Below are 12,500 nucleotides of genomic sequence, written 5' to 3'. Positions count from 1 at the left end.
AGAGACAGAGACAGAGACAGAGAGAGAGAGAGAGAGAGATCAAGGGCAGTATCCTGCATCTAGTGGTGTGTATGTGCACAGTAAGCATTGTGCAGGGCAAGTACGCTTGCTTTTAACAGCCTTTATGTTTTTATTACAGTGAGAAAAACATCAGCCAACATCCTGACTCTGGCGAGACACAAAGCAAGGAAGACCATTAGGCGATCTACAGTCTAAACTAAATCAATGTGCAGGAACTCCCCTGACAGAGATAGAGGTCTCATCCTACTAAGTACAGTAGGATGAGGAATCAATCATAGTGTGGTGTAATGACCTCCACACTCACACTCCATCAGGGAAGTCCACATGGAGAGACTAGACTGGTAATTGGTCTAATGGATGACAGGAACACAACCCTACCACAGCTCACCTAAACACTGCACTGTTGAATCTAATGGTTGAAAAGTGGAGAGTTAATAGTTTTGATTGGAATTACTAAAGGGGTTAAATTAAAGTGAATCCTGTTAGTTATTAAACCCTTTATCGCCGTGGCGAATAACACGACCGTCAAACAATCAGAGAGCTAACTGATAATATCATAGCAATTATCTCTACACAGTCAATGGTTTTCTCTCCACCTTCACCATCCACCCCTCTCTCTTTCTTAATATGCATCTGCTCATTTCATCTGAAGGGCTGCATCTAAACTTTTATATTAGAGCACATATATTGATAAGACTCGTATCACCAGTTATGTAGTAAATATCACCCAGTATTTTACAGTAAATATTACCCAGTTATGTAGTAAATATTACCCAGTTATGTAGTAAATATTACCCAGTTATGTAGTAAATATTACCCAGTTATGTAGTAAATATTACCAAGTTATGTAGTAAATATCACCCAGTTATGTAGTAAATATCACCCAGTTATGTAGTAAATATTACCCAGTTATCTAATAAATATTACCCAGTTATGTTGTAAATATTACCCAGTTATGTAGTAAATATTGCCCAGTTATGTAGTAAATATTACCCAGAAATGTAGTAAATATTACCCAATTATCTAATAAATATTACCTGGTTATCTAATAAATATTACCCAGTAATGTAGTAAATATTACCCAGTAATGTAGTAAATATTACCCAATTATCTAATAAATATTACCCAGTAATGTAGTAAATATTACCCAGTAATGTAGTAAATATTACCCAGTTATCTAATAAATATTACCCAGTTATGTAGTAAATATTTGTCACGCCTTGGTCTTAGTATTTTGTGTTTTAGTTTATTAGTTAGTCAGACCAGGGTGTGACATGGGTTTATTATGTATTGCATTTTCGTATTGGGGCTTGTAGTATTTGGGATTGTAGCTGATTAGGGGTGTGTGTGTGTTAAATAGGTTTGGCTGCCTGAGGCGGTTCTCAATCAGAGTCAGGTGATTCTCGTTGTCTCTGATTGGGAACCGGATTTAGGTAGCCTGGTTTTCGCTTTGCATTTCGTGGGTGATTGTTCCTGTCACTGTGTTAGTTTCACCAGTCAGGCTGTAATAGGTTTCACGTTCCGTTTGTTGTTTTGTATTTATTTGTTATTCATGTATAGTTCGTTTTGTTTGTTTCACTAAATAAACATGAGTAACATACACGCTGCATTTCGGTCTGACTCTCCTTCGACAAAAGAAGAACATCGTTACAATATTACCCAGTAACGTAGTAAATATTACCCAGTAGTGTAGTAAATATTACCCAGTTATGTAGTAAATATTACCCAGTAATGTAGTAAATATTTCCCAGTTATCTAATAAATATTACCCAGTTATGTAGTAAATATTACACAGTAGTGTAGTAAATATTTCCCAGTTATATAGTAAATATTACCCAGTAATGTGCAATATAGCAAGCAGTATAAAGCAATATCTCTTTCTATCTCTGTGAGCCAAATGCCACTCATCTGATAAGCACATTGGGCAAAGGAAAGCAAAAGGTCATACCCTTTAAACATACTGTGGTTATATAAAAATAATCTGCTCAAGAACGAGGAAGGGGTATAATCGGGCAGTCATTAACAAGTGTTGCCATCCTGTACTGTACTGTACATGGTGTATGTGTGCCTCTGTAGTTGACAGATAGACCCAAAGCAGACACAGGAAATTAATAAATGAACTTGTCATTAAGTCCTATTTTCAGCAGCATTTTAATGCTATTAGTTTATTGCAAATTTGTAGGGATTATTTGTGGAGTGAAAGGTGAATTAATTTACATGTCACTCAGTGCTGTTTACCAGCAGCAATAACAGTAGTGGTTTAACCCTTTAATCTGTGGGGTTAGCCGACTAGCTATATTAGCTGCTATGCTACCTGTTTGACGAGATAAACATGGTGCTAAGACATCAGATAGGAGCTAATAGCCAACGTAGCTAGCAACCGTTAGCTGGTTATCATTTTGAACATTTTTGTCGACGAGCCATCTGACATCTGACTTACAATGTTAACTATTTCACCGCTGTGATGATCTGACCAGCCACAATCGTATTCGTAAATTGAAGTTGATAGTCGGATTAGACGATTGTCGTTATGGGGAAAGAAGGAACTGTTTAAAAAGCCTAAATAAAGGCAATAGGTTTAACTATCGGAGAATTTTCCTGCATATGGACCAAGGAAGCTGGAGATCAGCACGCGTTGTTGTGCGTTCTCACTTCTCAAACTCAAGCATATTTGAGACATTCAGACAAAACAGTATCGTCGTTTCATTTGTTTTCCTACCCCCACTCTCCTTTTTAGATATTTTTGCACATTGATGGCTTGGTAGCAAATGTTATCACCATTGAGCTAGTTCTCCCTACACCCGCAATAACATCTGCTAAATATGTGTATGTGACCAATCAAATTTGATTTAAACAGCAGCATGTAATATGAGCAATGGAGAGAGATGTGAGGATGTGAAAGGGATTTTTACCATTCAAATAACATGTTTTCCCATTATGTTGTTATGTAGTTAGATTGGTAAGTCAAATGTACTGTTTGATTTTAAAATAGATATATTCATGCATACATGGCTGTTTCTGAGACATTTTCATTGTATTGAATATTGTCCGAAAGAAATCTATATTAAATTATAATATATATTATAATATTGACCCCCAAAAATCGGTATCGGCTCTAAAACAATCCATATCGGTCGTGCATTAGTTTTAACAGAAGTCATTATCATGGTTTTAACAGGAGTCATTATCATGGTTTTAACAGGAGTCATTATCATGGTTTTAACAGAAGTCATTATCATGGTTTTAACAGAAGTCATTATCATGGTTTTAACATGAGTCATTATCACGGTTTTAACATGAGTCATTATCGTGGTTTTAACAGAAGTCATTATCATAGTTTTAACAGGAGTCATTATCGTGGTTTTAACAGACGTCATTATCATGTTTTTAACATGAATCATTATCATGGTTTTAACAGGAGTCATTATCGTGGTTTTAACAGGAGTCATTATCACGGTTTTAACATGAGTCATTATCGTGGTTTTAACAGGAGTCATTATCATGGTTTTAACAGGAGTCATTATCATGGTTTTAACAGGAGTCATTATCGTGGTTTTAACAGGAGTCATTATCGTGGTTTTAACAGGAGTCATTATCATGGTTTTAACATGAGTCATTATCGTGGTTTTAACAGGAGTCATTATCATGGTTTTAACAGGAGTCATTATTGTGGTTTTAACAGGAGTCATTATCGTGGTTTTAACAGGAGTCATTATCATGGTTTTAACATGCGTCATTATCATGGTTTTAACAGGTGTCGTTATCATGGTTTTAACAGGAGTCATTATCATGGTTTTAACAGGAGTCATTATCATAGTTTTAACAGGAGTCATTATCATGGTTTTAACAGGAGTCATTGTCGTGGTTTTAACAGGGGTCATTATCATGGTTTTAACATGAGTCATTGTCGTGGTTTTAACAGGAGTCATTATCGTGATTTTAACAGGAGCCATTATCATGGTTTTAACATGAGTCATTATCATGGTTTTAACAGGAGTCATTATCGTGGTTTTAACATGAGTCATTATCATGGTTTTAACAGGTCATAATCATGGTTTTAATAGGAGTCATTATCATAGTTTTAACAGGAGTCATTATCATGGTTTTAACAGGAGCCATTATCATGGTTTTAAAATAAGTCATAATATTGGTTTTAACAGGAGTCATAATCATGGTTTTAACGGGTCATTATCATAGATTTAACAGAAGTCATTATCATAGATTTAACAGAGGTCATTATCATGGTTTTAACAGGAGTCATTATCATGGTTTTAACAGGAGTCATTATCATGGTTTTAACAGGAGTCAGTATCATGGTTTTAACAGGAGTCAGTATCACGGTTTTAACAGGAGTCATTATCATGGTTTTAACAGGAGTCATTATCATGGTTTTAACAGAAGTCATTATCATGGTTTTAACAGGAGTCATTATCATGGTTTTAACAGACACCATTATCATTGTTTTAACAGGACTCATTATCATGGTTTTAAAATAAGTCATAATTATGGTTTTAACGGGACATCATCATGGTTTTAAAATAAGTCATTATCATGGTTTTAACAGGAGTCATTATCATGGTTTTAACAGGAGTAATTATCAATGATTTAACATAAGTCATTATAATGGTCTTAACAGGAGTCATAATCATGGTTTTAACAGAAGTCAGTATCATAGTTTTAACAGGAGTTATTATCATAGATTTAACAGAAGTCATTATCATGGTCTTAACAAGAGTCATAATCATGGTTTTAACAGAAGTCAGTATCATAGTTTTAACAGGAGACATTATCATGGTTTTAACGGGTCATTATCATAGATTTAACAGAAGTCATTATCATGGTCTTAACAATAGTCATAATCATGGTTTTAACAGAAGTCAGTATCATAGTTTTAACAGGAGTCATTATCGTGGTTTTAACAGGAGTCATTATCATGTTTTAACAGAAGTCATTATCATGGTTTTAACAGGAGTCATTATCATGGTTTTAACAGAAGTCAGTATCATAGTTTTAACAGGAGTCATTATCATGGTTTTAACGGGTCATTATCATGTTTTAACAGGTCATTATAATGGTTTTAACAGGGGCATGTAGCCTAGTGGGCGGCAGGTAGCCTAGTGGTTAGAGTGTTGGGCCAGGAACCGAAAAGTTTATCGATCAAATCCCAGAGGTGACAAGGTAAAAATCTGTTTGCCTCTGTAAATAAAGGTTAAACAAATAACAGGGGTCATAATCGTGGTTTTACAGTGAGTCTGCAAAAAGGTTCATTTGGCTGGTTGGAGATGTGATCAGAAGGCATGATGACTATGATGTCACACAGACCGACGTAACCACACAGTCACCAAGGGAGACTGACATGGAACACAGAAAACAAACGTGTACGTGCGAGCGTGTACGTGCGAGCATGTACGTGCGAGTGTGTGTGTGCATGCGCGTGTACGTGCGAATGTGTGTGTGCATGCGCGTGTACGTGCGAGTGTGTACGTGCGAGTGTGTACGTGCGAGCGTGTACGTGCGAGCGTGTACGTGCGAGCGTGTACGTGCGAGCGTGTACGTGCGAGCGTGTACGTGCGAGCGTGTGTGTGTATGCGCATGTACGTGCGAGTGTGTATGTGCGAGCGTGTGTGTGCATGCGTGTGTATGTGCGAGCGTGTGTGTGTATGTGTGTGTATGTGCGAGCGTGTGTGTGTATGTGCGTGTACGTGCGAGCGTGTGTGTGTATGCGCGTGTATGTGCGAGCGTGTGTGTGTATGTTTGTGTACGTGCGAGCGTGTGTGTGTATGTGCGTGTATGTGCGAGCGTGTGTGTGTATGTGCGTGTATGTGCGAGCGTGTGTGTGTATGTGCGTGTATGTGCGAGCGTGTGTGTGTATGTGCGTGTACGTGCGAGTGTGTATGTGCGAGCGTGTGTGTGTATGTGCGTGTATGTGCGAGCGTGTGTGTGCGAGCGTGTGTGTGTATGCGCGTGTACGTGCGAGTGTGTATGTGCGAGCGTGTGTGTGTATGTGCGTGTATGTGCGAGCGTGTGTGTGCGAGCGTGTGTGTGTATGCGCGTGTACGTGCGAGTGTGTATGTGCGAGCGTGTGTGTGTATGTGCGTGTATGTGCGAGCGTGTGTGTGCGGCGTGTGTGTGTATGCGCGTGTATGCGTGCGAGTGTGTATGTGCGGCGTGTGCGTGTATGTGCGGCGTGTATGTGCGAGCGTGTGTGTGTATGTGCGTGTATGTGCGGCGTGTGTGTGTATGTGCGTGTATGTGCGGCGTGTGTGTGTATGTGCGTGTACGTGCGAGTGTGTATGTGCGAGCGTGTGTGTGTATATGCGTGTATGTGCGGCGTGTATGTGCGGCGTGTGTGTGTATGCGCGTGTATGTGCGGCGTGTGTGTGTATGCGTGTACTTGCGAGCATGTGTGTGCATGCGCGTGTATGTGCGGCGTGTGTGTGTATGTGCGTAATGCGTGCGGTGTGTATGTGCGGCGTGTGTGTGTATGCGGTGTATGCGTGCGAGTGTATGCGTGCGAGTGTGTGCGTGCGGCGTGTGCGTGCGAGTGTGTGCGTGCGGCGTGTGCGTGCATGGCGTGTGCGTGCGGCGTGTGCGTGCGGCGTGTGTGTGTGTATGCGCGTGTGCGTGCGAGTGTGTATGTGCGGCGTGTGTGTGCATGCTAGCGTGTATGTGCGGCGTGTGTGTGGCCGTATGCGTGTATGTGCGGCGTGTGTGTGTGTATGTGCGTGTATGTGCGGCGTGTGTGTGTATGTGCGTGTATGTGCGGCGTGTGTGTGTATGTGCGTGTGCGTGCGAGTGTGTATGTGCGATGCGTGTGTGTGTATGTGCGTGTATGTGCGGCGTGTGTGTGTATGCGCGTGCGTGCGTGCGAGTGTGTATGTGCGGCGTGTGTGTGTATGTGCGTGTATGTGCGGCGTGTGTGTGCGGCGTGTGTGTGTATGCGCGTGTGCGTGCGAGTGTGTATGTGCGGCGTGTGTGTGTATGTGCGTGTATGTGCGCGTGTGTGTGCGGCGTGTGTGTGTATGCGCGTGTACGTGCGAGTGTGTATGTGCGAGCGTGTGCGTGTATGTGCGAGCGTGTATGTGCGAGCGTGTGTGTGTATGTGCGTGTATGTGCGAGCATGTGTGTGTATGTGCGTGTATGTGCGAGCGTGTGTGTGTATGTGCGTGTACGTGCGAGTGTGTATGTGCGAGCGTGTGTGTGTATGTGCGTGTATGTGCGAGCGTGTATGTGCGAGCGTGTGTGTGTATGCGCGTGTATGTGCGAGCGTGTGTGTGTATGTGCGTGTACGTGCGAGCGTGTGTGTACGTGCGAGCGTGTGTGTGCATGCGCGTGTATGTGCGAGCGTGTGTGTGTATGTGAGTGTACGTGCGAGTGTGTATGTGCGAGCGTGTGTGTGTATGCGCGTGTATGTGCGAGCGTGTGTGTGTATGTGCGTGTATGTGCGAGCGTGTGTGTGTATGTGCGTGTATGTGCGAGCGTGTGTGTGTATGTGCGTGTATGTGCGGCGTGTGTGTGTATGTGCGTGTACGTGCGAGCGTGTGTGTCTTTGGCGTTCTGACAGAATAATACATATTAATAAAGTGACTGCGTGGTCCACAGCACCTCTATGAGGATCACATGTGTGATGCTGTAACCAGACGTACAGGCTTGAGAGCATTGGGACCCAGATTGGAGTGTAACAGAAAGATTGATGGATTTGACAGAGACGTTTTGAGACTGAAAGAAAGACACAATTTAGAAAGAAACTCACAGGACTTTCTTGGTGGCCGCCCTGCGTACTTGGAAGCCGAAGGGGTTGTGTTTGAGCTCTACCTCGTAGTTAAAGGAACCAGAGGGGTGGGTGGCAGGGGGCTTGATGTGCTCATGGGGAACCTCAAATCGCTGCTTATGGGCATCTGAGATCTGGAGACAAAACACAGGGACAGGGGTCAGGAGGAAATGTGTTTTGAGACAAAACATGAGGACAGGGGTCAGGAGGACATGTGTTTTGAGACAAAACACAGGGACAGGGGGTCAGGAGGACATGTGTTTAGAGACAAAACACAGGGACAGGGGTCAGGAGGACATGTGTTTTGAGACAAAACACAGGGACAGGGGTCAGGAGGACGTGTGTTTAGAGACAAAACACAGGGACAGGGGGTCAGGAGGACATGTGTTTAGAGACAAAACACAGGGACAGGGGGTCAGGAGGACGTGTGTTTAGAGACAAAACACAGGGACAGGGGTCAGGAGGACGTGTGTTTAGAGACAAAACACAGGGACAGGGGTCAGGAGGACATGTGTTTAGAGACAAAACACAGGGACAGGGGTCAGGAGGACATGTGTTTTGGTGTAGTTTACAAGTGACAGTGTGTGTGTGTGTTTGTACCTTGAATCTCAGTCGGTTCACTGTCTGCAAGTCAGCATGGAAAGCCAGCTCCTCTATGTCTTCACCAAACAGAGAGGGGGCAACCTTCCTTTTCAGAAGGGCCGACAAGCCTCCAATCACAAGCACAAAAGAAAAAAAAGTTAAAAGCACAAGTTCAAGAAGGCAAATTCAAAAGCAATTTCTAGTATAGGGCATGATATGTTTTGAATTATTTTATCATTTGAGCAAAGACTGTTCCCTGAGGGTCAGGACTGACTGTGAATGAAGTAGTGATACTATGTCTATCATGTTTAGCAATATGCTGTACATTTTATATGTACATGAAATCATGCCTTAGGGGGAGCGAGAGAAGGATTGAAAATAAGAGATATGGAAAGAGGGTGGATGGGGGGGTGGAGGTAGAACTCACTGTAGATGTTGGGTCTCTCCTCGCGCACCACAGAGTAGCCGTGATTGGTGGAGAAGAAGCACCATGGAGCGTTTCTCTCGTCCAATGGACTCCAACAACAGCCTCGCTGCAGACACCCCAGCTAGTGAAGGAAGGGAATCATCATCATCATCAGCATGTATAATGCTATGGCTACGGTCCTCCTTGACAGCTACTGGGAATGCAGGTTTTTACTCCAACCAAGTTGTAACAGTCCTAATGGAGCTCATCAAGGTCCTGCAGGGCAGGACGTGCTAGATAAGAGTTTGAAGTAAAACCTGCAGGAGGGTAGCTCTCCAGGAGGAAGGTTCGGTACTCCTGATATCTAGTAATGATGGGAAAGTAAATGCATTAGGAATGGTGAGACGTGTAGAGGACCCGGGTCACACATGTCTCCATGGAAACATACCTTAGATGCCCCGGCGTCAGGGAAACAGTCGACTCTCTCCCCCAGTGGAATAACGGGACATTCTGGAACCACGGTGCCTGTGGTCTCTGTCAGAGCATACAGGGAATACGTATCTACTGACCAAACACTGACCCAACAACCAATCACAAATCATCACTGATAAGCATCAGCCAATTTCAGCTTAGGCTGGAATTCATGAGTTCACTTGACATTGAGTAAATTAAATGTTTACATATTGTTTTGTGAGGAGTAGGAATAATTACACGAATGATGTTACTAATGTATCTGCCCTTTGAGCTACTGTCTGGGGCATGACTTTGACCAAGCAGAGAGGATGAGGGGAAGCAGACTGGGACATGACGTTGAACAAGCAGAGAGGATGAGTGGAAACAGACTGGGGCATGACGTTGACCAAGCAGAGAGGATGAGGGAAGCAGACTGGGACATGACGTTGACCAAGCAGAGAGGATGAGGGGAAGCAGACTGGGGCATGACGTTGACCAAGCAGAGAGGATGAGGGGAAGCAGACTGGGGCATGACGTTGACCAAGCAGAGAGGATGAGTTTAGTCAGACTGGGGCATGACGTTGACCAAGCAGAGAGGATGAGGGGAAGCAGACTGGGGTATAACGTTGACCAAGCAGAGAGGATGAGTTTAGTCAGACTGGGGCATGACGTTGACCAAGCAGAGAGGACGAGGGGAAGCAGACTGGGGCATGACATTGACCAAGCAGAGAGGATGAGTGGAAGCAGACTGGGGCATGACGTTGACCAAGCAGAGAGGATGAGTTTAGTCAGACTGGGGCATGACGTTGACCAAGCAGAGAGGATGAGTTTAGTCAGACTGGGGCATGACGTTGACCAAGCAGAGAGGACGAGGGGAAGCAGACTGGGGCATGACGTTGACCAAGCAGAGAGGATGAGTGGAAACAGACTGGGGCATGACGTTGACCAACCAGAGAGGATGAGTTTAGTCAGACTGGGGCATGACGTTGACCAAGCAGAAAGGACGAGGGGAAGCAGACTGGGGCATGACATTGACCAAGCAGAGAGGATGAGTGGAAGCAGACTGGGGCATGACGTTGACCAAGCAGAGAGGATGAGTTTAGTCAGACTGGGGCATGACGTTGACCAAGCAGAGAGGATGAGTTTAGTCAGACTGGGGCATGACGTTGACCAAGCAGAGAGGATGAGTGGAAGCAGACTGGGGCATGACGTTGACCAAGCAGAGAGGATGAGTTTAGTCAGACTGGGGCATGACGTTGACCAAGCAGAGAGGATGAGTTTAGTCAGACTGGGGCATGACGTTGACCAAGCAGAGAGGATGAGTGGAAGCAGACTGGGGCATGACGTTGACCAAGCAGAGAGGATGAGTTTAGTCAGACTGGGTCATGACGTTGACCAAGCAGAGAGGATGAGTGGAAGCAGACTGGGGCATGACATTGACCAAGCAGAGAGGATGAGTGGAAGTAGACTGGGGCATGATGTTGACCAAGAAGAGAGGATGAGTGGAAGGAGACTGGGGCATGACGTTGACCAAGCAGAGAGGATGAGTGGAAGCAGACTGGGGCATGACGTTGACCAAGCACAGAGGATGAGTGGAAGCAGACTGGGGCATGATGTTGACCTAGCAGAGAGGATGAGGGGAAGCAGACTGGGGCATGACGTTGACCAAGCAGAGAGGATGAGTGGAAGCAGACTGGGGCATGACGTTGACCAAGCAGAGAGGATGAGTGGAAGCAGACTGGGGCATGACGTTGACCAAGCAGAGAGGATGAGTGGAAGCAGACTGGGGCATGACGTTGACCAAGCAGAGAGGATGAGTGGAAGCAGACTGGGGCATGATGTTGACCTAGCAGAGAGGATGAGTTTAATCAGACTGGGGCATGACTTTGACCAAGCAGAGAGGATGAGGGGAAGCAGACTGGGGCATGACGTTGACCAACCAGAGAGGATGAGTGTAGTCAGACTGGGGCATGACGTTGACCAAGCAGAGAGGATGAGTGGAAGCAGACGGGGGCATGACGTTGACCAAGCAGAGAGGATGAGTTTAATCAGACTGGGGCATGACGTTGACCAGGCAGAGAGGATGAGTGGAAGCAGACTGGGGCATGATGTTGACCAAGCAGAGAGGATGTGTGGAAGCAGACTGGGGCATGACGTTGACCAAGCAGAGAGGATGAGTTTAATCAGACTGGGGCATGACGTTGACCATGCAGAGAGGATGAGTGGAAGCAGACTGGGGCATGACGTTGACCAACCAGAGAGGATGAGTTTAGTCAGACTGGGGCATGACGTTGACCAAGCAGAGAGGATGAGTTTAGTCAGACTGGGGCATGACGTTGACCAAGCAGAGAGGATGAGTTTAATCAGACTGGGGCATGACGTTGACCAAGCAGAGAGGATGAGTGGAAGCAGACTGGGGCATGACGTTGACCAAGCAGAGAGGATGAGTTTAATCAGACTGGGGCATGACGTTGACCAAGCAGAGAGGATGAGTTTAATCAGACTGGGGCATGACGTTGACCAAGCAGAGAGGATGAGTTTAATCAGACTGGGGCATGACGTTGACCAAGCAGAGAGGATGAGTGGAAGCAGACTGGGGCATGACTTTGACCAACCAGAGAGGATGAGTGTAGTCAGACTGGGGCATGACGTTGACCAAGCAGAGAGGATGAGTTTAATCATACTATTGCATGACGTTGACCAAGCAGAGAGGATGAGGGGAAGCAGACGGGGGCATGATGTTGACCAAGCAGAGAGGATGAGTTTAATCAGACGGGGGCATGACGTTGACCAAGCAGAGAGGATGAGTTTAATCAGACTAAGGCATGACGTTGATTAAGCAGAGAGGATGAGTGGAAGCAGACTGGGGCATGATGTTGACCAAGCAGAGAGGATGTGTGGAAGCAGACTGGGGCATGACGTTGACCAACCAGAGAGGATGTGTGGAAGCAGACTGGGGCATGATGTTGACCAACCAGAGAGGATGTGTGGAAGCAGACTGGGGCATGACGTTGACCAACCAGAGAGGATGTGTGGAAGCAGACTGGGGCATGATGTTGACCAAGCAGAGAGGATGAGTTTAATCAGACTGGGGCATGACGTTGACCAAGCAGAGAGGATGAGTGGAAGCAGACTGGGGCATGACGTTGACCAACCAGAGAGGATGAGTTTAGTCAGACTGGGGCATGACGTTGACCAAGCAGAGAGGATGAGTGGAAGCAGACTGGGGCATGACGTTGACCAAGCAGAGAGGATGAGTTTAATCAT

General features: G+C 45.0%; 1 protein-coding gene across 2 annotated transcripts in view; it reads right to left on the bottom strand.

Annotated features, from left to right (window-relative positions):
- The window catches only part of si (sucrase-isomaltase), a 110,406-nt gene that overhangs the window by 91,063 nt on the left and 6,843 nt on the right, over positions 1 to 12,500 (bottom strand). For both annotated transcript variants that reach the window (XM_064975291.1, XM_064975290.1), the window contains exons 3-6: positions 9,229 to 9,314; positions 8,802 to 8,922; positions 8,393 to 8,502; positions 7,775 to 7,926 (exon numbers count right to left, since the gene is read on the bottom strand). In XM_064975291.1, coding sequence (XP_064831363.1) covers positions 7,775 to 7,926; positions 8,393 to 8,502; positions 8,802 to 8,922; positions 9,229 to 9,314 — 469 coding nt within the window. The remainder of the gene's footprint in view (positions 1 to 7,774; positions 7,927 to 8,392; positions 8,503 to 8,801; positions 8,923 to 9,228; positions 9,315 to 12,500) is intronic.

This window comes from Oncorhynchus masou, chromosome 9, assembly GCF_036934945.1.
Source record: "Oncorhynchus masou masou isolate Uvic2021 chromosome 9, UVic_Omas_1.1, whole genome shotgun sequence".
NCBI lineage: Eukaryota > Metazoa > Chordata > Actinopteri > Salmoniformes > Salmonidae > Oncorhynchus > Oncorhynchus masou.
Note: the sequence above shows the minus strand (reverse complement) of the source record. Positions and strands in the feature narration are given on the sequence as shown.